The following is a 23,787-nucleotide window of genomic DNA, read 5'->3' on the forward strand; positions in this document are numbered from 1 at the left end:
CCGTCTGACCACCATCTTTCCTTTCCGGGTCTCTGCCGGGAAACAGACTGTACCAGTAGGCACGTTGGATTCAGAGTGGAATCTGCGATGGTGGGAGTTCCTCTCACTGATCACACTGTTCCTGCAGGAGGAGCCAGACGGCGCTTGTTTCGACGGAGCACGATGGTGACCAATATGGTGATGAGCAGGAGAAACGACACGGAGCCCAGACCGATCACCAACACAGGTTTAGGTCTGAGAAGATGTCGTACCTCTATAGCACCTCCTCAATCATGTCAGAGAGGGCCTTAACGACAGTCTCCACTGTGGACAGCTTGATGGTGACTGTAGCAGAGAGAGCGGGCTCCCCGTTGTCCTTGGCAACAACAAACCAGTCTCTGGTGGTGCGATCTCTGTAACTGAACATCCTCATAGTCCGGATCTCTCCGTTGTATTGGTCCAGACTGAACAAGGTGGCGTCAGTCACCCAGAAACTGGTAGGTAATCCGGAGAGTTGTGCACCGAGTCTGTGTCTAAAGCGATCACCTTGGCAACCAGAGAGCCTTATCTGTGGATCTGGGGATCTTTCCTCCACCACCGAGCCGTGCGCTGCGCCACGGAGACACGATAACCTGAACGTTGTCGCTCTGGTCCACAATAACAATATGGACGGTCATTGCCATTGCTGAGTGGAGGAGAACCGGAGTCTTCTTGGCCTCGATGTGGAAAAAGAAACTCCTTCTTCGATCTCATAGAAGGTCAAAAGCCAGTGGCAAAGATTACTGTTCTCTGGTTGATGGAGAAACGGCATACATGGAGGTGTTGGCTATTCTCTCTAGAATGAAATAAACCAGATACTCAAGTTTTTCATGGAGGTCAGGGTCAAAGGCAGTGAGTGAACTGAGCAAGGCCCCAGGTGCGTTATTCTTCCAACACGTATCGTGTAAAACGACTGAGGGAACTGTGGAACATTGTCATTAACATCCAGCAGCTCTAATGTCATAAGTCATTTGTCAGATAAAGGAGGCGAACCCTGTCTGTGACGGTGAAAGTGACGTCATATTCAGGAACCTTCTCGCGGTCTAACGGCTCTGACACCACTAATTCATAATAGTTATCGAGGATTCTCTCAGTTTGAAAGGCATATTATCTGGAATACAAAGATTTGACCACCCATTGTCACCAGAGTCTTTATCACTGACACTAACACAGCTATCACTGTGTCTAATTCTATGTTTTCATGGACTGGACTCTGAAATATTTAATAGATATTTCTGGGTGGTTGTCATTCATACCTTCAACCAGAATCTTTATGGTACATTGTCCTTGGGATAAACTAGTGGCTCCGTGTCGGTTGCTATAACTTCCATATCATAAATCCTTGTCCTTAGTTTAACATTCCCTTCACAGTAATTTCACCAGTGGAAGGATTCAGATTAAATAAGTTTCCCAAGGTCTTTTCTTCTGACGTATATAAACTATATGAGTAAATTATATTGTGAGTTTGACCCTCATCCAAATCAGTTGCATTCAGATGAATAACAAGACTTCCTATGGGGAAATTCTCCAGTAATTTTACATTATGAATCGCTTCATCAAACTTAGGAGTTGTTGTCATTTGTGTCTAAAAACGTGAACAATAACACTGGCAGTACCAGAACGAGCAGGTGTTCCTCCATCTACAGCTGTGAGTATTAAATTATGAACAGTCATGTTGCTCCCGGTCTAAAGTCTTTTTAAGATTAATTCAGCAAATTTGGACCCATCTCTTCCGGTCTGAACTGGGTCATTAAACTGGCCTCACCTTCAGATGAAAGCCACCGAGTTGCTCCCGACATCAGATCAACTGCATTACTGAGAGAATTCCTCTCCTTTATGTCGACTCAGAAATGTCTAATTGTATCAGTGTCTCTTCTAAATTGTGGGGTTGTCGTTCATATCCAGAATTTCTATTTCATATTGTTCGTAATGGCTTTCTATAACCTCTTGTTTGAGATCAAGACAACTTTGCAGGACAAATATATTCTCTGTCAATCTTCTCCACAAATGTACAGTTCCCCAGTCTCTTTGTTCACATCCAGATATTTTTTATTTGATGTTGTCCAGACGCATCTTCCTCTGGATTCAGTGTTTTCACATCCAGGCCGAGATCAGTAAAGGAGGTTTGTTGCAACTGATCCTTCTTTTTCATTTCCTCAAGTTTACGAATAATGATTCACTGATGTCGATATGTCACGAACGAAGGAAAAAGAACAAGAACCACGAGCAGCACGTACCTTCTGCAAGACTCCATTGTTACATCGGGTCACATTGTTGTCCGTGTTTAGACTGGGCCCTAATGGAGATATCCGGGATTATTGACTGTTGTTGTGAAGACGTTCGACCTCTATCATATTAATATAAATAATCCACACGATATTCCAGCATTATTTTGAAAAAGTAGAAGTGTGTTTTCCGAGCGGCGTTTCAACACCGCTGAGTTGTCCGGTTGATTCACCATCTGCCGTAATGGCAGCGAATACTGTCATGACGTTCATGGTCTGGGCTTTTACCACGGAACAGCGCCACCCTTTACTTAAAAATATTGAAACAGCAAGATTTAGTATCATGACCGTATTAGTTTTTACAAATTGCTACTATTGTGAGTTTTCATGGACAATTACAGACAAAAAAATTCAGATTTTACGGACACACTTAGATTTTAACTAATGAAACGTACTACAAAAATGTTCAGAGTATATAGCAACATACGGTCAATATTAATAAATGATGTGGGCATTTTATGTAATTTGATTTCTACCCGCAGAGTAGAAGCTGCTGAGTCGCTAGTGTCTGTGAGTCCTGTTCCTCTCGGTATACTGACGATGTATCTGGGAGCCCTTGCTAATAGGATGTCTGACCACCATCTTTCCTTTCCGGGCTTTTGCCAGAAACAGACTGTACCAGTATGCATCGTTGGAGACCAGAGGAATCTGCGATGGTGGAGTTCCTCTCACTGATCACACTGTTCCTGCAGGAGGAGCCGCATTGCTGGGCTTGGGTTTCTGACACTTGAGCACGATGGTGACCAATATGGTGATGAGCAGGAGAAACGACACGGGAGCCCAGACCGATCACCAAATACAGGTTTAGGTCTGAGAAGATGTCACTCTAGAGGCACTTGGTCATGTCAGAGTAGGTGTCTTAACGACAGTCTCCACCGTGGGACAGCTTGACAGGACTGTAGCAGAGAGCGGCTCCTCGTTTGTCCCGGCAACAACAACCAGTCTCTGGTGGCGCGGATCTCTGTAACTGAACATCCTCATAATCCGGGATCTCTCCTTGCTGTATTGGTCCAGACTGAACAAGGTGGCGTCATCACCTGTAGAAACTGGTAGGTAATCCGAGAGTTGTGCACCGAGTTCGTGTCTAAAGCGATCACCTTGGCAACCAGAGAGCCTTTATCTGTGGATCTGGGGATCTTCTCCTCCACCACCGAGCCGTGTGCGCGCCACGGAGACACGATAACTGGAACGTTGTCGTTCTGTCCACAACAATATGGACGGTCACGTTACTGCTGAGTGGAGGGAGAACCGGAGTTCTGGGCCTCGATGTAAAGAAACTCCTTCTCGATCTCATAGTCAAAAGTTTTCAGTGCGTAAAGATTACCGTTCTCTGGGTTGATGGAGAACAGCATGGACATGGAGGTGTTATTATCTCCTTCTCTAGAATGAATAAACCAGATACTGGTTTTCATGGGAGGTCAGGGTCAAAGGCAGTGTATGAACTGAGCAAGGCCCCAGGTGCGTTATTTCTCCATCACACGTAATGTGTAAACGACTGAGGGAACTGTGGAACATTGTCATTAACATCCAGCAGCTTCAATGTCATAGTTTCGTCAGATAAAGGAGGCGAACCTCTGTCTGTGACGGTGAAAGCGACGTCATATTCAGAAACCTTCTCACGGTCTAACGGCTCTGACACCACTAATTCATAATAGTTATCAGAGGATTCTCTCAGTTTGAAAGGCATATTATCTGGAATACGAAGATCGACCACTCCATTGTCACCAGAGTCTTTACTGACACTAACCACAGCTATCACTGTGTCTAATTCTATGTTTTCATGGACTGGACTCTGAAAATGATTTAATAGATATTTCTGGGTGGTTGTCATTCATGCTCTCAACCAGAATCTTTATGGTACATTGTCCTGATAAACTAGTGGCTCCGTGGTCGGTTGCTATAACTTCTCCATATCATAAATCCTGAAGTCCTCGTAGTTTAACATTCCCTTCACAGTAATTTCACCAGTGGAAGGATTCAGATTAAATGTTTCCTGGGCGTCGCTGACGTATATAATCTATATGAGTAAATTATGTCAGAGTTTGACCCCTCATCCAAATCGCTGCATTCAGATGAATAACAAGACTTCCTATGGGGAATTCTCCAGTAATTTTACACATGAATCGCTTCATCAAACTTAGGAGCGTTGTTTGTGTCTAAAACGTGAACAATAACACTGGCAGTACCAGAACGAGCAGGTGTTCCTCCATCTACAGCTGTGAGTATTAAATTATGAACAGCTCAAGTTGCTCCCGGTCTAAAGTCTTTTTTAAGATTAATTCAGCAATTTAACCCATCTCTTCCGGTCTGAACCTCAATATTAAAATGTTCGTTTTCACCAGATGGTAAGTTTTCACCGAGTTGCTCCCGACATCAGGATCAACTGCATTACCGAGAGAGAATCTCTCCTTTGGCGTCGACTCAGAAATGTCTAATTGTATCGCGTCTCTTCACTGTGGGCGTTGTCGTTCATATCCAGAATTTCTATTTCTATATTAAAAAATTCGTAATGGGCTTCTAGTATAACCTCTTGTTTGAGATAACAAGACAACTTTGCAGGACAACATATTCTCTGTCAATCTTCTCCACAATGTACAGTTCTCAGTCTCTCTTTGTTCATCCAGATATTTTTTATTTGCGATGTTGTCCAGACGCATCTTCCTCTGATTCAGTGTTTTCACATCCAGGCTGAGATCAGTAGCGAGGTTTGCTACAATCCGGATCCTTCTTCATTTCTGTTTATTGAATAATGATTCACTGATGTCGATATGTCACGAACGAAGGGAAAGAACAAGAACCACGAGCAGCACGTACCTCTGCAGAATTACGCTACATCGGGTCGCATTGTTGTCCGTGTTTAGATCAACTCAATGGAGATATCCGGGATTATTGACTGTTGTTGTGAAGACGTTCGACCTCTATCATATTAACATAGTTTGAATCCACACGATATTCCAGCATTATTTGGAAAAAGTAGAAGTAGTTTTCCGAGCGGCGTTTCAACACCGCTGAGCTGTCCGGCTGATTCAATGATTCGCCGTAATGGCAGCGAGTCACTGTCATGACGTTCATGGTCTGGGCTTACTCACGGAACAGCGCCACCTTACTTTAAAATATTGTTTGAAAAGATTTAGTATCATGACTGTATTAGTTTTTACAAATTGCTATCATTGTGAGTTTTCATGACAATTACAGACAAAAAAATTCAGATTTACGGACACACTTTTAGATTTAACTAATGAAACGTACTACAAAATGTTCAGAGTATATAGCACATACGGCTCAATATTACGAAATGATGTGTATTTTAAGTGTAATTTGATTTCTACCTGCAGAGTAGAAGCTGCTGAGTCGCTAGTGTCTGTGAGTCCTGTTCCTCTCGGTATACTGGACACGATGTATCTGGAGCCCTTTTGGCACAGGGCTGTCTGACCAATTATCTTCCTTTCCGGGTCTCTCTGCCAGAAACAGACTGTACCAGGTAGGCACGTTGGAGACCGAGTGGAACTGCGATGGTGGAGTTCCTCTCACTGATCACACTGTTCCTGCAGGGGAGGGAGCTGCATTGCTGGGCTTGGGTTTCTGACACTTGAGCACGATGGTGACCAATATGGTAGAGAGCAGGAGAAACGACACGGAGCCCAGACCGATCACCAAATACAGGTTTAGGTCTGAGAAGATGTCGTACTCTAGAGGCACCTCAGTCATGTCAGAGAAGCCTTAACGACAGTCTCCACCGTGAATAGCTTGATGGTGACTGTAGCAGAGAGAGCGGCTCCCGTTGTCCTGGCAACAACAACCAGTCTCTGGTGGCGCGGATCTCTGTAACTGAACATCCTCATAGTCCGGATCTCCGTTGTACTGGTCCAGACTGAACAAGGTGGCGTCAGTCACCTGTAGAAACTGGTAGGTAATCCGAGAGTTGTGCACCGAGTCTGTGTTCAGCGATCACCTTGGCAACCAGAGAGCCTTTATCTGTGGGATCGGGGATCTTTCTCCACCACGGAGCCATGCGCGCCACGCGGAGCATATATCATCGATAACCGGAACGCGTTGTCGTTCTTGTCCACAATAACAATATGGACAGTCACGTTACTGCTGAGTGAGGAGAGAACCTGAGTTCTGGCCTCGATGTGGAAAAGAAACTCTTTTCGATCTCAGTCAAAAGTTTTCGTAAAGATTACCGTTCTCTGGGTTGATGGAGAACAGCATGGACATGGAGGTGTTGGCTATCTCCTTCTCTAGAATGAAATAAACCAGATACTGGCTTTTCATGGGAGGTCAGGGTCAAAGGCAGTGAGTGAACTGAGCAAGGGTTCAGGTGCGTTATTCTCCATCACACGTATCGTATAAAACGACTGAGGGAACTGTGGAACATTACCATTAACATCCAGCAGCTCTAAAGTCATAGTTTCGCTTGTCAGATAAAGGAGGAGAACCTCTGTCTGTGACGGTGAAAGTGACGTCATATTCAGGAACCTTTCTCACGGCTCCAACGGCTCTGACACCACTAATTCATAATAGTTATCAGAGGATTTCTTCAGTTTGAAAGGCATATTATCTGGAATACGAAGATCAACCACTCCATTGTCACCACAGAGTTTCGATCAATGACACTAACCGTAGCCATCACTGTGTCTATTGGTTCATTTTCTTGATCGGACTCTGAAAAGGATTTAATAGAAATTTCTGGATGATTATCATTCATATCTGTCACCTGTATCGTCAGTTTACACTGTCCAGATAAGGAGTTTTGTCCTTTATCACTGGCAATAAACTCCATTTCAGTGAAAGTTTAATATCTTCATAATTAATCATCTTTCACTCTGATTTCAATCGTTTTCTGAATTCAGGTTAAAACACACTTGTGTTCTCTCTGATGTATACAAACTATATGAATGAACAATATCAGAGTTGGAGCTCTTCATCTTTAAATCAGTGGCGTTTAGTTTGATCACTTAGACTCAATCGGTGAGTTTCATCACATGCACAACGTATCTGTCTTTGTCAAACGAAGGGGCGTTATCATTCACACGAGCACACGAACAATGACACTGGCTGTACCTAAAGGCGTGGGAATCAACGTCCACAGCAGTTAATATTAGACGCAGGAACTCTGCTTCTCTCTGTCTAAAGCTTTTTTAAGTATCAAATCAGCAAATTTCGTCCCATCTCTCCCCGTTTGAATTTCAATAGAGAAGTGTTCACTTGAGCTCAGGTGGTAATCCTTCACAGAATTCGTTCCAACATCTGGATCCGCAGCGTTATTCAGCGAGAATCTCTCTCCAATGGGGCTGGATTCAGAGATGTCCAAGTGCATCGTTCCTCTCCGGAAATGAGGAGCGTTATCATTAATGTCCGTGATTTCGACCTCAATATTAAACATTCGTATTGGATTTTCAATCGTAGCGTCTAATTTAAGAAAGCAAGACGTGGCTGTCTTCAGTGCGCATAAAAACTCTCTGTCTATTCTTTCTAATATAAACAGCTCTCCGGTCTCTTTGTTGATGTCGAGATATTTTTTGTTGCCTATAGCGTCAACGCGCATTTTCCTTTTATTCAGAGTCTTCACGTCCAACCCCAAATCCGTTGCTAAATTAGCGACGACAGATCCTTCCTCCATTTCTTCGGGAACAGAATAGTGGTTGACGGCGGAGACCGTGGTCGTGATGACATGAAGAAAAAGGAATACAAAAACGTACCCTCTCCACGGACACAGACGAGTATGATGAGCCATTGGTCCGTGTTTAAAGTCTGGAAATTGGATGTGCGGAGGAGCGAAGAATTATTCCTTTTTTCAAGTTATGAAAGGCAGCGAGTGTCTTCAGCGGACACGTTTCTTCATACTGGTATCTGCAGAGGTTTACGTGAAATATGTCTGCCTGTGTATTCTCCAATCACCTATCCCGAGAACGATGACTTCATCGTTTAGTGTGTCTTTGTGGAGAGCAGCGACATTAACTGTCCTTTCTGGGGCTCTGCGCATAGTAAAAGATGAGTTGTGTATGAACTTTATAAAATTGGATGAAATTATGTTATTAAATTTGATATAGTTTTTTCTTCCTAGTCTTTGTGCGAACAATAACAAGTTCTCTTATTCCATCGTTGTGTTGTTTATTTAATTTTGTAAATACTCTTTCAATGTATTCCACTGAAATAAACATATACTATACTTAATACCCTGTGAATGCAGAAGAACACACCTCGCGTTCGTGTTTGACTTTTACGTGCCGTTTTCTGTGCGTAAAAATAATGAAACAGTGACAGAAGTGAATCCTCACTTGTATTCTTAATTTTGTTCTGTTTGCCTTATTACTGATAGTCTCAAAAGTAAACTAAGCTTTATATTAGGCCTACTGTAGTCAATGCTAGAAGAACGGATTTAAAGAATGCTCAAGTAATTCCAATATCCAGCGATTTGTCTTAAGTTTAGTAAAGTGAAATAAAACTTAAACAATTATCATAACGTTTATATGATATGTTGTCATACTCTTCCATTACAAGGAATAGAAAAAACGGCAAATATGTTTCGTTATCCATTACAAAACCATACATGAAATATTAATTTCATAGTTTCTAACTTAGGGAATACATTCAGTTGGGACTGAAAATACATATTAGTCTGCATCTTCAACATTAAAAGCACAAAACAACTACTGCTCTTCGCATGCATCACTACATGTAATATATGTGTGGTTTCTTGGACGGACATGCTCGTTTTATGTTTGAGTTTTAAGCACGGGAGTCTGTGCATAAAAACAATGCTCAACACGATAAAATCTGAAGTGTCCCTATATGATCAATAATTCTATTGATCTTTACCTCGTTTTCAATACGATATATTTGCCCTGCACTCTGCCTAACTTCTCCTTCCAACAATGATACATGAATACATTTTAATACTTAAATAACAAAAACACTACTTATGGGAAACTAAAGATTATGGGTCAACATATTCGTAAGTTTCCATGTGATTGTACTGGATTGTTACTAAAACAATTAATAAGTGTAATAGCACTTTTATAACATGCTGTTGGTGGGAATTATGGCATTTTTGCTTCTGATGCATATTTCATTTTCGAGGCAGTTTTAAGTCTTTATGCGTAATGAATCAAAGAATGTCTTCAAACACAGGACAAGACTGTTGTGTTCAAAGAGAAGTGGACTGAAATTCATCGCATACAGTTCAGTGTAATTCACGTTAAAGACATGTGTCTCCATACCTGCAGAGTAGAAGCTGCTGAGTCGCTTGTGTCTGTGAGTCCTGTTCCTCTCGGTATACTGGACACGATGTATCTGGAGCCCTTTGGCACAGGCTGTCTGACCACCATCTTTCCTTTCCGGGTCTCTGCCAGAAACAGGCTGTCTCAGTAGGCATCGTTGGAGACCAGAGTGGGATCTGCGATGGTGGAGTTCCTCTCACTGATCACACTGTTCCTGCAGGGAGGAGCCGCTTTGCTGGGCTTGGGTTTCTGACACTTGAGCACGATGGTGACCAATATGAGTGATGAGCAGGAGGAAAGCGACACGGAGCCCAGACCGATACCAAATACAGGTTTAGGTCTGAGAGATGCAGTACTCTAGAGGCACCTCAGTCATGTCAGTGGCCCCTTAAGCAGTCTCCACTGTGGACAGCTTGATGGTGACTGTAGCAGAGAGAGAGCGGGCTCCGTTGTCTTTGTAGCAGCAACTCAGTCTCTGGTGGCGTGGATCTCTGTAACTGAACATCTCATAGTCGAGGATCTCTCCGTTGTATTGGTCCAGACTGAACAATGTGGCATCAGTCACCTGTAAACTGGTAGTGTCCGAGAGTTATGCACGGAGTCTGTGTCAAGTCTCACGATCACCTTGGCAACCCAGAGAGCCTTTATCATGGATCTGAGATCTTCTCCTCCACCACCCGAGCCGTGCGCGCCATGGAGACACACGATAACCGGAGCGATTGTCGTTCTGGTCCTAATAACAATATGGACGGTCACGTTACTGCTGAGTGGAGAGAAAACCAGTCTCTGGCCTCAATGTGGAAAAGAAACTCCTTCTCGATCTCATAGTCAAAAGTTTTCAGTGCGTAAAGATTACCGTTCTCTGGTTGATAGAGCAAACATGGACATGGAGGTGTTGGCTATCTCCTTCTAGGATGAAATAAATGAATACTGGTTTTCATGGAGGTCAGGGTCAAAGGCAGTAAGTGAACTGGGCGAGGCCCCAGGTGCGTTATTCTCCATCACGTATCGTATCTCTAAAGCTTGACTGAGAACTAGACATTGTCATTAACATCCAGTAGCTCAAGGTACTTAGTTTCGTTGTCAGATAAAGGAGGAGAACCTCTGTACCTTGTGGTGAAAGTGACGTCATATTCAGGAACCTTCTCACGGTCTAACTGGCTCGGACACCACTAATTCATAATAGTTATCAGAGGATTCTCTCAGTTTGAAGGCATATTTTCTGGAATACGAAAGATCAACCACTCCATTGTCACCAGAGTCTTTTATCACTGACACTAACTACAGCGATCACTGTGTCTAATTCTATGTTTTCATTGACTGGACTCTGAAATGATTGCTTCGTCTTTTCTGAGTGGATTGTCATTTCATGTCTTTCGACAAAGTCTTTATGGTACGTGTACAGTAAACTGGTGGCTCCGTGGTCGGTTGCGCTATAACTTCCATATCATAAATCCTAAGTCTCGTAGTTTAACATTCCCTTTGATTATTTCACCAGTGGAAGGATTCCGATTAAATGTTTCCTGCGTTTTTCTGACGATATATATAAACTATATGAGTAAATTGTGTCAGAGTTTGACCTCATCTAAATCCCGTTGCATTCAGATGAATAACAAGACTTCCCTATGGGAGAATTCTCCAATTATTTTATATTATGAATTGCTTTATCAAACGTAGGTGCGTTATCATTTGTGTCTAATACGAGAACAATAACACTAGCAGTACCAAACGAGCAGGTGTTCCTCCATCTACAGCTGTGAGTAACAAATTATGAACAGCCTGCTGCTCTCGGTGCAAGTCTTTTTAATAATTCAGCAAACTTCGTCCATCTCTTCCGGTCTGAACCAATATTAAAATGTTCGCTTTCACTCAGATGGTAAGTTTCACCGAGTTACTCCGACATCAGGATCAACTGCATTACTGAGAGAGAATCTCTCTCCTTTGGCGTCGACTCAGAAATGTCTAAATGTATGACGTCTCTTCTAAATTAAGGGGCGTTGTCGTTTATATCAGAATTTCTACTTCTATATTAAATATTCTTACTGGACTTTCTAGTATTACTTCCAGTTTCAGATAACAAGACGCTGACGATTTGTAATTGCAGATATGTTCTCCATCAATCTTCTCCACAATGTACAGTTCCCCAGTCTCTTTGTTCATCAGGTATTTCTTGTTGCATTAATCTCAGACACATCTTCCTCTGATTCAGTGTTTTTCACATCAGGCCGAGATCAGTAGCGAGGTTTGCTACAACTGATCCTTCTTTCATTTTCCTCGGGTATTGAATATTGAGTCACTGAGGACGATATGTACGAACGTAGGAAAAAGAACAAGAACAGCGAGCAGCACGTACCTCCTGTAAGACTCCATTGTTACAAGGATCGTGTTGTCCGTATTTTAGATCAGTCTTAATGCAGATATCAAGATTATTTGTTGCTTGATGATATCGACCTCTATCATATTAATAATATAGTTTTGATCCACACGATATTGGCAATATTTGCAAAGACTGGTAGTGTGTTTTCCGACGGCGTTTCAACACCGCTGACTGTCCAGCTGATTCACGATCTGCCGTAATGGCAACGAGTCACTGTCATAACGTTCATGGTCTGGGCTTTTACTCACGGAACAGCGCCACCCCTTTACTTTAAATATTATTTTGCTTTGAATTTAGTATCATAGCCTTATTTGTTTAACAAATTTCTATCATTGTGATTTATTGGACGATTACAGACAAAAACTCAGATTTGAGGACACACTTTTTGATCTTAACTAATGAGCATACTACAAAATGTTCCAGAGTTTGTATCAACATATTGCTCAATAATGATAAATGATGTGTGCATTTTAAAGTGTAATTTGATTTCCTACCTGCAGAGTAGAAGCTGCTGAGTCGCTGGTATCTGTGAGTCCTGTTCTCTCAGTATACTGGACACGATGTATCTGGGCCCTTTGGCTGGGCTGTCTGACCACCATCTTTCCTTTCCGGGTCTCTGCCGAAACAGACTGTACCAGTAGGCATCGTTGGAACCAGGTGGAATCCCTGCGATGGTGGGTTCCTCTCACTGATCACACTGTTCCTGCAGGGAGGAGCCGCATTGCTGGGCTTGGGTTTCTGACACTTGAGCACGATGGTGACCAATATGTGGTGATGAGCAGGAGAAACGACACGGGAGCCCAGACCGATCACCAAATATAGGTTTAGGTCTGAGAAGATGTCGTACTCTAGAAGGCACCTCAGTCATGTCAGAGTAGGCTTTTACGACAGTCTCCTGTGGACAGCTTGATGGTGACTGTGTAAGAAACAGGCTCCCCCGTTGTCCTTAGCAACAACCAGTCTCTGGTGGCGCGGATCTCTGTAACTGAACATCCTCATAGTCGGATCTCTCCGTTGTATTGATCCAGACTGAACAAGGTGGCGTCAGTCACCTGTAGAAACTGGTAGGTTATCCGAGAGTTGTGCACCAGTCTGACAATACAAGCGATCACCTTGGAAACCAGAGAGCCTTTGTCGGTGGATCTGGGGATCTTCTCCTCCACCACCGAGCCGTGCGCGCGCCACGGGAACACGATAACCGGAACGTTGTCATTCTGGTCCACGATAACAATATGGACGGTGACGTTACCCAGCGAGTGGAGGAGAACCAAGTCTGGCCTCGATGTGGAAGAAACTCCTTCTCGATCTCTTTGCTGAACTCAAAAGTTTTCAGTGCGTAAAGATTACGTTCTCTGGGTTGATGGAGACAGCACATGGACATGGAGGTGTTGGCTATCTCCTTTTCTAGAATGAAATAAACCAGATACTGGTTTCATGGAGGTCAGGGTCAAAGGCAGTAGTGAACTGAGCAAGGCCCCAGGTGCGTTATTCTCCATCACACGTATCGTGTAAAACGACTGAGGGAACTGTGGAACATTGTCATTAACATCCAGCAGCTCTAAAGTCATAGTTTCATTGTCAGATAAAGGAAGTGACCTCTGTCGGTGACAGTGAAAGTGACGTCATATTCAGGAACCTTCTCACGGTCTAGCAAACTCGACACCACTAATTCATAATAGTTATCAAGAGGATTCTCTCAGTTTGAAGGCATAATGTCTGGAGATGAATATCAACCACTCCATTGTCACAGAGTCTTTATCACTGACACTAACCACAGCGATCACTGTGTCTAATTCTATATTCTCATTGACTGGACTCTGAAATGGTTAATAGATATTTCTGGGTGGTTGTCATTCCCATGTCTTCGACCAGAATCTTTATTGTACATTGTCTGATAAACTAGTGGCTCCGTGGTCCCGGTTATATAACTTCCATATCATAAATCTGGAAGTCCTCATAGTTTAACATTCCCTTCACAGTAATTTCACAAGTGGAAGTTCAGATTAAATGTTTCCTGCGTTTTTTCTGACGTATAAACTATATGAGTAAATTATGTCCAGAGTTTGACCCCTCATCTAAATCTTATTGCATTCAGATGAATAACAAGACTTCCTATGGGAGAATTCTCTAGTATTTTTATATTATGAATCACTTCATTAAACGTAGGAGCGTTGTCGTTGTGTCTAAAAACGTGAACAATTATATTAGCAGTACCAGAACCGACAGGTGTTCCTCCATCTACAGCTGCCGAGTATTAGAATTATGAACAACCTGCTGCTCCCGGTCTAAAGTCTTTTTAAGATTAATTAGCAAATTTGGACCCATCTCTTCCCGGTCTGAACTTCAATATTAAAATGTTCCTTTCCTCAGATGGTAAGTTTCACCGAGTTGCTCCCGACATCAGGATCAACGCTGCATTACTGAGAGAATCTCTCTCCTTTTAGCGTCGACTCAGAAATGTCTAAATTGTATCGCGTCTCTTCTAAATTGCGGGGCGTTGTCGTTTTATATCCAAAATTTCCACCTCTATGTTCAATATTCGTAATGGAAACTCTGTTAATACTTCCAGTTTGAGATAACATGACGCTGATGATTTTGCAGGGCAAAGATATTCTCTGTCAATCTTCTCGACAATGTACAGTTCCCCAGTCTCTTTGTTCATCCAGATATTTCTTATTTGCGATGATATCCAGACGCATCTTCCTCTGATTCAGTGTTTTTCGGCATCCGCCGAGATCAGTAGCGAGGTTTGCTACAACTGATCCTTCTTTCATTTCCTCGGGTATTGAATAATGGAGTCACTGATGTCGATATGTTACGAACGAAGGAAAAAGAACCGAACACGAGCAGCACGTACCTTCTGCAGAACATTGTTACAACGGGTCGCATTGTTGTCCGTGTTTAGATCAGTCTTTGTTACCAGATATCCGGTTTGCTGACTTTTGTTGTGATGACCATCGACCTCTATCATATTAATATAGTTTTAATCCACACGATATTCCAGCATTATATGAACAAACTAGGAGTGTGTTTCCGAGCCGCGTTCAGCACCACGGAGCTGTCCGGCTGATTCACGTTCTGCCGTAATGGCAGCAGGTATATCGCATGACGTTCATGGTCACAGGCTTTACTCACGGAACAGCGCCACCCTTTTACTTTAAAAATACATTTTGCTAGATTCAGTATCATGATCTTTATATTTATATCCTTGTGAGTTGTAATGGACTATTACAGATGAAAAACATGAGATTTGTATTTCTTGCAGTCTTAACTAATTCGCTTTCTAAATGTTCAGACTATCTGTAACATACGTCTCAATATTAACAAATGATGTGGGCATTTTTAGAGTGTGATTTCATTTCCTACCTGCAGAGTAGATGCTGAGTGCGCTAGTGTCTGTGGTCCTGTGCTCTCGGTATGCTGGACACGATGTATCTGGAGCCCTTTGGCACAGGCTGTCCCAGCCACCATCTTTCCCTTCCTGGTCTCTGCCAGAAACAGACTGTACCAGTGACATCGTTGGAGACAGAGTGGAATCTGCGATGATGGAGTTCCTCTCACTGATCACACACTGTTCCTGCAGGGAGGAGCCGCTTTGCTGGGCTTGGGTTTCTGACACTTGAGCACGATGGTGACCAATGGTGATGAGCAGGAGCTTGACCACTGGAGCCCAGACCGATCACCAAATATAGGTTTAGGTCTGAGAAGATGTCGTACTCTGACACCTCAGTCATGTCAGGCCTTAACCACAGTCTCCACTGTGGACAGCTTGATAGTGACTGTAGCAGAGAGAGCGGGCTCCCGTTGTCCTTAGCAGCAACCAGTCTCTGGTGGCGCGGATCTCTGTAACTGAACATCCTCATAGTCCGGATCTCTCCGTTGTACTGGTCCAGACTGAACAATGTGGCGTCAGTCACCTGTAGAAACTGGTAGGTAATCCGAGGTTGTAGACTGAGTCGTGTCTAAAGCGATCACCTTGGCAACCAGAGAGCCTTTATCTGTGGATCTGGGGATCTTCTCCTCCCACCACCGAGCCGTGCGCGCGCCACGGAGACACGCGATAACAGGCGTTTATCGTTCTGGTCCACAATAACAATATGGACGGTCACGTTACTGCTGAGTGGAGGAGAACCAGAGTCTCTGGCCTCGATGTGGAAAAGAAACTCCTTCTCGAGCTCATAGTCAAAAAGTTTTCAGTGCGTAAAGATTACGTTCTCTCTGGGTTGATGGAGAACACATGGACATGGAGGTGTGGCTATCTCCTTCTCTAGAATGAAATAAACCAGATACTGGTTTTCATGGAGTCAGGGTCAAGGCAGTGATGAACTGAGCAAGGCCCCAGGTCACGTTATTCTCTATCACACGTATCGTATAAAACAACTGAGAACTGTGGAACATTGTCATTAATATCCAGCAGCTCTAAAGTCATAGTTTCGTTGTCAGATAAAGGAGGAGAACCTCTGTCTGTGGCCAGTGAAAGTGACGTCATATTCAGAACCTTCTCACGGTCTACTTGGCTCTGACACCACTAATTCATAATAGTTATCAGAGGATTCTCTCAGTTTGAAAGGCATATTATCTGGAATACGAAGATCCAACCACTCCATTGTCACCAGAGTCTTTATCACTGACACTAACTACAGCGATCACTGTGTCTAATTCTGTGTTTTCATGGACTGGACTCTGAAATGATTTAATAGATATTTCTGGGTGGTTGTCATTCATGTCTTCAACCAGAATCTTTATGGTACATTGTCCTGATAAACTAGTGGCTCCGTGGTCGGTTGCTATAACTTCCATATCATAAATCCTGAAGTCCTCGTAGTTCAACATTCCCTTGACAGTAATTTCACCAGTGGAAGGATTCAGATTAAATGTTTCCTGTGTCTTTTCTGACGTATATAAACTGTATGAGTAAATTATGTCAGAGTTTGACCCCTCATCTAAATCAGTTGCATTCAGATGAATAACAAGACTTCCTATGGGAGAATTTTCCAGTAATTTTACACTATGAATCACTTTATCAAACGTAGGAGCGTTGTCATTTGTGTCCAATACACGAACAATAACACTGGCAGTACCAGAACGAGCAGGTGTTCCTCCATCTACAGCTGTGAGTATTAAATTATGAACAGCCTGCTGCTCCCGGTCTAAAGTCTTTTTCAAGAAAAATTCGGCAAACTTCGTTCCTTCTCTTCCGGTCTGAACTTCAATATTAAAATATTCACTTTCACTCAGATGGTAAGTTTTTACCGAGTTGCTCCCGACATCAGGATCAACTGCATTACTGAGAGAGAATCTCTCTCCTTTTGGCGTCGACTCAGAAATGTCTAAGTGTATGACGTCTCTTCTAAATTGTGGGGCGTTGTCGTTTATATCCAGAATTTCCACCTCTATATTAAATATTCGCACTGGGTTGTCTAATATTACCTCCAGTCTAAGATAGCATGACGACTTTGCAGAACAAATATATTCTCTGTCAATCTTCTCCACAATGTACAGTTCCCCAGTCTCTCTTTGTTCCACATCCAGATATTTCTTAGCGCATTGATATCCAGACGCATCTTCCTCTGAATCAGTGTTTTCATCAAGCCGAGATCAGTAGCGAGGTTTGCTGAAACTGATCCTTCTTTCATTTCCTCAGGTATTGAATAATGAGTTACTGAAGTCAGTAATGTTACGAACGAAGGAAAAAGAACAAGAACCCGACAGCACATTACCTTATGCAAGACTCCCATTGTTACAAGGATCGTGTTGTTGTCCGTGTTTAGATCAGTCTTAATGCAGATATCCGGGATTATTTGTTGTGATGACCATCGACCATATTAATATAGTTTTAATCCACACGATATTCAGCAATATTTGAAAGAACTAGGAGTGTGTTTTCCGAGCGGCGTTTCAACACCACGGAGCTGTCCGGCTATTCACGATCTGCCGTAATACTTTAGCGAGTCACTGTCATGACGTTCATGGTCTGGGCTTTTACTCACGGAACAGCGCCACCCTTTTACTTTTAAAATAGTTTGCTAGATTTAGTATCTTGGCCTTATTTGTTTTAACAAATTTCTATGTTAGCCAGTTTTTAATGGAGAATTACAGACAACTCAGATTTGAGGACACACTTTTTGATCTTAACTAATTAAACTTTTCTACAAAATGTTCAGAGTATATAGCAACATACAAACCAATATTGATAAATGATGCGGGCATTTTTAAGTGTAATTAGATTTCCTACCTGCAAATGCGACTGCTGAGTCGCTAGTATCTGTGAGTCCTGTTCCTCTCCATTATACTGGACACGATGTCTAGACCCACTTTGGCACAGGCTGTCTGACCACCATCTTTCCTTTCCGGGTCTCTGCCAGAAGCAGACTGTACCAGTAGGCATCGTTCAGGAGACAAGTGGAATCTGCGATGGTGGAGTTCCTCTCACCTGATCACTGTTCTGCAGGGAGGAGCTGCATTGCTGGGCTTGGGTTTCTGACATGAGCGATGGTGACCAATATGGTGATGAGCAGGAGAAGCGACACGGAGCCCAGACCGATCACCAAATACAGGTTTAGGTCTGAGAAGATGTCGTTGCTCTAGAACACACCTCAGTCATGTCAGAGTAGGCCTTAGCGACGGTCTCCACTGTGGACAGCTTGATGGTGACTGCTTGGCAGAGAGCCAGTCCCCGTTGTCCTTAGCAACAACAACCAGTCTCTGGTGGCGTGGATCTCTGTAACTGAACATCCTCATAGTCCGGATCTCTCAAGTTGTACTGGTCAGACTGAACAAGGTGGCGTCAGTCACCTGTAGAAACTGGTAGGTAATCCGAGTTGTGAACTGAGTCCGTGTCTAAAAGCGATCACCTTGGCAACCAGAAGCCTTTATCTGTGGATTAAGGGATCTTCTCCTCCACCACCGAGCCGTGCGCGCTATACGGGAGACACGATAACCGGAACGTTGTCGTTCTGGTCCACAATAACAATATGGACGGTGGCGATTACAGGCAGGTGGAGGAGAACCAGAGTCTCTGGCCTCGATGTGGAACAGGAAACTCCTTCTCGGTCTCATAGTCAAAAGTTTTCAGTGCGTAAAGATTACCGTTCTCTGGGTTGATGGAGAACAGCATGGACATGGAGGTGTTGGCTATCTCCTTCTCTAGAATGAAATAAACCAGATGCTGGTTTTCATGGAGTCAGGGTCAAAGGCAGTGAGTAGACAGGCAAGGCCCCAGGTGCGTTATTCTCTATCCCCTGCGTATCGTATAAAACAACTGAGGGAACTGTGGAACATTATCATTAACATCCAGCAGCTCTAAAGTCATAGTTTGGAATTTGTCAGATAAGGAGAACCTCTGTCTGTGACAGTGAAAGTGACGTCATATTCAGGAACCTTCTCACGTTAGCAGCTCTGTACCACTAATTCATAATAGTTATCAGAGGATTCTCTCGGTTTGAAGGCATATTATCTGGAATACGGAGATCAACCACTCCATTGTCACAGAGTCTTTATCACTGGCACTAACTTCTGGCGATCACTGTGTCTAATTCTATGTTTTCATTGACTGGACTCTGAAATGATTTAATAGATATTTCTGGGTAAGTTGTCATTCATGTCTTCAACCAAGTCTTTATGGTACATTGTCCTGATAAACTAGTGGCTCCATGGTCGAGTTGCTATAACCATATCATAAATCCTGAAGTCCTCGTGATTTAACATTCCCTTCTGATAATTTCACCAGTGGAAGGATTCAGATTAAATGTTTCCTCGTCTTTTCTGGCGTATATAAACTATATGAGTAAATTATATCAGAGTTTGACCCCTCATCTAAATCAGTTGCATTCAGATGAATAACAAGACTTCCTATGGGAGGTACCAGTAATTTTTATATTATGAATCGTTTCATCAAACGTAGGAGCGTTGTCATTTGTGTCTAAAACGTGAACAATAACACTGGCAGTACCAAGAACGAGCGAGTGTTCCTCCATCTCTACAGCTGTGAGTATTAAATTATGAACAGCCTGCTCCGGTCTAAGTCTTGCAAGATTATTTCAGCAAACTTCGTCCCCTCTCTTCCGGTCTGAACTTCAATATTAAAATGTTCGCTTTCACTGAGATGGTAAGTTTTCGCCGAGTTGCTCCCGACATCAGGATCAACTGCATTACTGAGAGAATCTCTCTCTCCGTTTGGCGTCGACTCAGAAATGTCTAAATTATTATCGCGTCTCTTCGAAATTGTGGGGCGTTGTCGTTTATATCCAAATTTCTACTTCTATTAAATATTCGCAACGGGTTTTCTAAAATTACCTCCAGTCTAAGATAGCATGTCGACTTTGCTGAACAAATATATTCTCTGTCAATCTTCTCCACAATGTACCCAGTTCCCCAGTCTCTTTGTTCACATCAGATATTTTCTGTGCGATGATATCCAGACGCATCTTCCTCTGAATCAGTGTTTTCACATCCAAGCCGAGATCAGTAGCGAGGTTTTGCTACAACTGATCTGTCTTTCATTTCCTCAGGTATTGAATAATGAGACACTGAGGACGATATGTGACGAACAGAGGAAAAAGAACAAGAACCACGAGCAGCACGTACCTTCTGCAAGACTCCATTATTACAAAGGATCGTGTTGTTGTCCGTGTTTGAATCAGTCTTAAATACAGATATGCAAGTTATTTGTTGTGATGACCATCGACCTCTATCATATTAATATAGTTTTAATCACGATATTTCATATTTGAAAAACTGGTAGTGTGTTTTCCGAGCGGCGTTTCAAAACCGCTGAGCTGTCCGGCTGATTCACGATCTGCCGTAATGGCAGCGAGTCACTGTCATGACGTTCATGGTCTGGACTTTTACTCACGGAACAGCGCCACCCTTTTAGTTTTAAAATATTATTTTTGCTAGATTTAGTATCATGACCGTATTTGTTTTTACAAATTTCTATCATTGTGAGTTTAAATGGACAATTACAGACAAAAAAACTCAGATTTGAGGACACACTTTTTGATCTTAACTAATGAAGCGTACTACAAAATGTTCAGAGTATATAGCAACATGGCTCAATATTAATAAATGATGTGGGCATTTTTTTCAAGTGTAATTTGATTTCCTACCTGCAAAGTAGAAGCTGCTGAGTCGCTAGTGTCTGTGAGTCCTGTGCCTCTCAGTATACTGGACACACGATGTATCTGGAGCCCTTTGGCACAGGCTGTCCTGACCACCATCTTTCCTTTCCAGGTCTCTGCCAGAAACAGACTGTACCAGTAGGCATCGTTGGAGACCAGAGTGGAATCTGCGATGGTGGGTTCTCACTGATCACACTGTTCCTGCAAGGAGGAGCCGCATTGCTGGGCTTGGGTTTCTGACACTTGAACTGATGGTGACCAATATGGTGATGAGCTTAGGAGAAACGACACGGAGGCCCAGACCGATCACCAAATACGGGTTTAGGTCTGAGAAGATGTCGTACTCTAGGGAAACACCTCAGTCATGTCAGAGTAGGCCTTAACGACAGTCTCCACTGTGGACAGCTTGATGGTGACTGTAGCTTGAAGAACGCCCAGGCTCCCCGTTGTCCTTGGCAACAACAACCAGTCTCTGGTGGCGCGGATCTCTGTAACTGAACATCCTCATAGTCGGATCTCTCCGTTGTATTGGTCAGACTGAACAAGGTGGCGTCAGTCACCTGTAGAAACCTGTTAGAGTAATCCGAGAGTTGTGTACCGAGTCTGTGTCTAAAGCGATCACCTTGGCAACCAGAGAGCCTTTATCGTGGATCTGAAGTTCTCCTCCACCACCGAGCCGTGCGCGCTACGGAGACACGATAACCGGAACGTTGTCATTCTGGTCCACAATAACAATATGGACGGTCACGTTACTGCTGGTGGAGAGAACCAAGAGTCGGCCTCGATGTGGAAAAGAAACTCATTCTCGATCTCATAGTCAAAAGTTTTCAGTGCGTAAGTTTTCCGTTCTCTGGGTTGATGGAGAACAGCATGGACATGGATGTTAATATCTCCTTCTCTACCAGGATGAAAATAAACCAGATACTGGTTTTCATGGAGGTCAGGGTCAAAGGCAGTGAGTGAACTGAGCAAGGCCCCAGGTGCGTTATTCTCCATCACACGTATCGTATAAAATGACTGAGGGGAACTGTGGAACATTGTCATTAACATCCAGCAGCTCTAATGTCCTTAGTTTCGTTGTCAGATAAAGGAGGAGAACCTCTGTCTTTGGGCGGTGAAAGTGACGTCATATTCGAGGAACCTTCTCACGGTCTAACGGCTCTGACACCACTAATTCATAATAGTTATCAGAGGATTCTCTCAGTTTTGAAGGCATCATCTATCGGAATACGAAGATCAACCACTCCATTGTCACCAGAGTCTTTATCACTGACACCTTCCAGCTATCACTGTAGTAATTCTATGTTTTCATTATTGGACTCTGAAATGATTTAATAGATATTTCTGGGTGGTTGTATGTCTCTCATTTGTTGTGAATGTGTTGTGTCCTGATAAACTAGTGGCTCCGTAGTCGGTTACTTATAACTTCCATATCATAAATCTATGAAGTCCTCGTAGTTCAACATTCCTTGACAGTAATTTCACCAGTGGAAGGATTCAGATTAAATGTTTCCTGCGTCTTTTCTGACGTATATAAACCTGTGAGTAAATTATCTCAGAGTTTGACCCTCATCTAAATCCGTTGCATTCAGATGAATAGCAAGACTTCTTACTGTGGGGAATTCTCCAGTAATTTTATATTATGAATTGCTTTATCAAACGTAGGTGCGTTATCATTTGTCTAAAGTACAACAATAACACTGGCAGTACCAGAACGGAAGCAGTTCACTCCATACCACAGCTGGTATTAATTATGAACAGCCTGCTGCTCCCCAGTCTAAAGTCTTTTAAGATTAATTCAGCAAATTTGAATCCATCTCTTCAGTCTGAACTGATATTAAAATGTTACTTTTACTCAGATGGTAAGTTTTCACCAGAGTTGCTCCCGACATCAGGATCAACTGCATTACTGAGAGAGAATCTCTCTCCTTTTGGCGTCGACTCAGAAATGTCTAAGTGTATGACGTCTCTTCTAAATTGTGGGGCGTTGTCGTTTATATCCAAAATTTCCACCTCTATATTCAATATTCGCACTGGGCTTTCTAGTATTATTTCCAGTTTGAGATAACATGACGCTGATAATTTTGTAGGGCAAAGATATTCTCTGTCAATCTTCTCCACAATGTACAGTTCCCCAGTCTCTTTGTTCACATCCAGATATTTCTTATTTGCGATGATATCCAGACGCATCTTCCTCTGATTCAGTGTTTTCACATCCACGCCGAGATCAGTAGCGGGAGTTTGCTACAACTGATCCTTCTTTCATTTCCTCGGGTATTGAATAATGAGTCACTGATGTCGATATGTTACGAACGAGGAAAAAGAACAAGAACCACGAGCAGCACGTACTTCTGCAAGACTCCATTGTTACATCGGGTCGCATTGTTGTCCGTGTTTAGATCCCAGTCTCAATGCAGATATCCGGGTTTCCTGACTTTTATTCGTGTTGATGTCGACCTCTATCATAATATAGTTTGAATCACTTAATTCAGCATTATTTGAAAAAAGTAGGAGTGTGTTTTCCGAGCCACGTTTCAGCACCGCTGAGCTGTCCGGCTGATTCACGATCTGCCGTAATGGCAGCGAGTCACTGTCATGACGTTCATGGTCTGGGCTTTTACTAACGGAACAGCGCCACCCTTTTACTTTTAAAATATTATTTTTGCTAGATTTACCTTATTTTTTTAAACAAAATTTTATCATTGAAAATTTTAATTGACGATTACAGAAAGAAAACATAATATTTAGTGACACCCTTTTTGATC

General features: G+C 42.9%; 1 protein-coding gene and 4 pseudogenes across 1 annotated transcript; all 5 read right to left on the reverse strand.

Annotated features, from left to right (window-relative positions):
• Nucleotide 1: 1 nt before the first annotated feature.
• Nucleotides 2-1,692, reverse strand: LOC124852109 (annotated as a pseudogene).
• An 835-nt stretch (nt 1,693-2,527) lies between these two features.
• Nucleotides 2,528-6,578, reverse strand: LOC124852110 (annotated as a pseudogene).
• Nucleotides 6,579-9,670: 3,092 nt separating this feature from the next.
• On the reverse strand, nt 9,671-14,692 carry LOC118112642 (annotated as a pseudogene).
• A 566-nt stretch (nt 14,693-15,258) lies between these two features.
• LOC118112034 (protocadherin gamma-B7) lies at nt 15,259-22,018 on the reverse strand. Its single transcript, XM_047340675.1, is given in 26 exon segments — nt 15,259-15,566; nt 18,139-18,338; nt 18,340-18,394; nt 18,397-18,487; nt 18,490-18,575; nt 18,578-18,723; nt 18,725-18,831; nt 18,833-18,889; nt 18,891-18,944; nt 18,946-19,085; nt 19,088-19,114; nt 19,117-19,144; nt 19,147-19,223; nt 19,226-19,348; nt 19,351-19,562; nt 19,564-19,618; nt 19,621-19,656; nt 19,659-19,762; nt 19,764-19,917; nt 19,920-20,106; nt 20,109-20,267; nt 20,270-20,380; nt 20,382-20,431; nt 21,159-21,270; nt 21,621-21,707; nt 21,776-22,018. Coding segments are annotated over 26 exon segments (3,009 nt in total).
• A 463-nt stretch (nt 22,019-22,481) lies between these two features.
• On the reverse strand, nt 22,482-23,387 carry LOC118112701 (annotated as a pseudogene).
• Between the last annotated feature and the right edge of the window lie 400 nt (nt 23,388-23,787).

This window comes from Hippoglossus stenolepis, chromosome 7 (assembly GCF_022539355.2).
Source record: "Hippoglossus stenolepis isolate QCI-W04-F060 chromosome 7, HSTE1.2, whole genome shotgun sequence".
NCBI lineage: Eukaryota > Metazoa > Chordata > Actinopteri > Pleuronectiformes > Pleuronectidae > Hippoglossus > Hippoglossus stenolepis.